The following is a 2,134-nucleotide window of genomic DNA, read 5'->3' as shown; positions in this document are numbered from 1 at the left end:
CGAGAGACTCAAGAATCCAGAAAATAGATCCATAAATCGTACAGTGTATTCATGAAAGTGGATCAAAGAAAAATGTTTAATAGAAAAGTAACACTCTTCGTTAGTCTGTTGATGTAAATCTAATCAAGTAACTATCATTTTTTTGCATGTAGATTCATAATTAGATAGTAGAAGAATCTGAAACATGTCTTTATATTCTGCGTTTTGAAGTATTGTTGTGAAGTGCGTTAGTACAAGGAAATACAATCTATGTAGTTAGTAGAAATCGTGAAAATGGTGAGGGGTAACAATAAGTTACAACCCACCTGAGCTGTGGACCTCGGACCGGACAGTGTCGTCAGACGTCTGTGTCAATCCAGGGTATAATCACAACTGGCTTAATATGGTGGTAAATCAGCTGATTGTGACGTATCAAATATATGTATCCCGAACCCGAACTATTTTATAAAACCTTTATCACTACATTCCTCCCCGTTTTAATAAGCCCCGGGATATGGCACAAATCAGAACATCCGACTTAATGCCATTTAAGTATAAAAGCAGTACACTGTACAAATATATACAAATTTAAAAGTAATGACACTATAAAATCAACATAACATTCTTAAAGCATCCTTGAAGTCTGATAGTAAAATGTCATTTCCAATTTCTGTCAAATGTACCCCATCTCTTCTAAAAAGTGTTCTGTTTTTCCAATGAATTTCATGATGGAATATCACTTTCCCTCCCCTTCTTTCCATAAATGATCCTAATTCTCTATTGATTATCATTTTCTTGTTTTCTCCCTCCCAGACTGCGATTTTGCCCCAGACTCTTCTTGACAATAATTCCGAATAAATAAAAATTGTATCTGGAAAATTCTCCATGTATGAAGAAATGTCATTTTTCATTTTGGTAATGAGAGAAAAAGGACTTGAAAAGGAGATGTTATTAGATCCTAAATGAATTATGATAATGTTTGGAATAATATCTTTCGTAGCAGAGTGAAGTGTTTCTGTAAGCGAAGACCATCTCATGCCTCTTATTCCATGCCACTTAATGTTGCAATTTTGTAAACCTAAGTCAGTAGAGTAGGTGTCAATAGATCTTTGATGAGCCCAATGAATAATTGAGGATCCTATTATGAGTATGTCTTTCTCTTTTGTAAGTTCACAATTTTGTAGAACCTCAGCAGGAGGGCTGCTTATATCCAACAGAATACTAAGTATTTTCCAGTGAAACAAACTTGTAAAGTTTTGAGCAGGATAAGGAGACTTTGGTAATGACTGGTGTTGATGAGTTGTTTCTAAGTAATATTTTATTTGAACAAGGTCATCCTCTTGCCAAATTGTTCCTAAACATGCAGAAAACTTTTCATTTGAATTTATAAACGATATCACATTTACTTTGTTGAATCTGTTGATTAAAGTAGATATTTTTTCAACCCAAATATGACCATGAATGTTAATATCATATCTACAGTATGTGGAGTCATCAAAATGTTCTTTTTCTATATGTAGCCTCAAAAACCTTTCCTGGCCAAAACCTAATTCACATGTCCAACATGATGTCTTTGGATAAAGAAACCAAGGAATATGTTCTTGAATAACATGCCGTCGGACATGTGTAAATTTTGAATTACAAACAGGGCACTTTTTCCCTTTTTTACCTAAAGTGGAACCTTGCACGTGGTTTGGTAGAGGTTCTTCCTCATAGTCAGGTACAAAATGATCTCCTAACTCTGACATTTCTAAAACAATTGTATTTTACATTAAATACAAGTTACTTTTAATGTATAAATTTGTAATACTTTTAATGTTCCTGATGCTTAAAGGTTTTTGATATACATGTTTTATTATACAGGCATAAAATAGTAAAATGAAATAAATATACACCTTTAAAATAACTAAATATGTTAATTTATCTATTATTTTGTTTCTTTGTTTTGATTTTTTTTTTCTTTCATTTTTACCTATATATAAAACATTATAAAAACAGTGAAACATGTTAGTTATTAAATCACATGCACTTCTGTTAATTTAATCCTGTACATAATCAGATAGATAAGTGGGTCTTTGTCTTGTCCTTTGACCTCTTTTAACCTGTTCTTTTTCTGAACTTGAACTTGAAGCAGTGCTGGGGTTATGATGATGCA

The 2,134-nt window shown here is 32.4% G+C and overlaps 1 protein-coding gene across 1 annotated transcript; it reads right to left on the bottom strand.

Annotated features, from left to right (window-relative positions):
* Nucleotides 1-342: 342 nt before the first annotated feature.
* On the bottom strand, nucleotides 343-1,753 carry LOC134235752 (uncharacterized). Its single transcript, XM_062717900.1, has one exon. It carries the CDS (start codon nucleotides 1,725-1,727, stop codon nucleotides 591-593), a length of 1,137 nt encoding a protein of 378 aa, XP_062573884.1. The 5' UTR covers nucleotides 1,728-1,753; the 3' UTR covers nucleotides 343-590.
* Nucleotides 1,754-2,134: the final 381 nt, after the last annotated feature.

Source organism: Saccostrea cucullata, unplaced genomic scaffold (genome assembly GCF_032062105.1).
Source record: "Saccostrea cucullata isolate Sc308-1 unplaced genomic scaffold, CSIRO_AGI_Scuc_v1 ctg3544, whole genome shotgun sequence".
NCBI classification, from domain to species: domain Eukaryota; kingdom Metazoa; phylum Mollusca; class Bivalvia; order Ostreida; family Ostreidae; genus Saccostrea; species Saccostrea cuccullata.
This window is presented reverse-complemented; position numbering and strand designations above follow the sequence as displayed.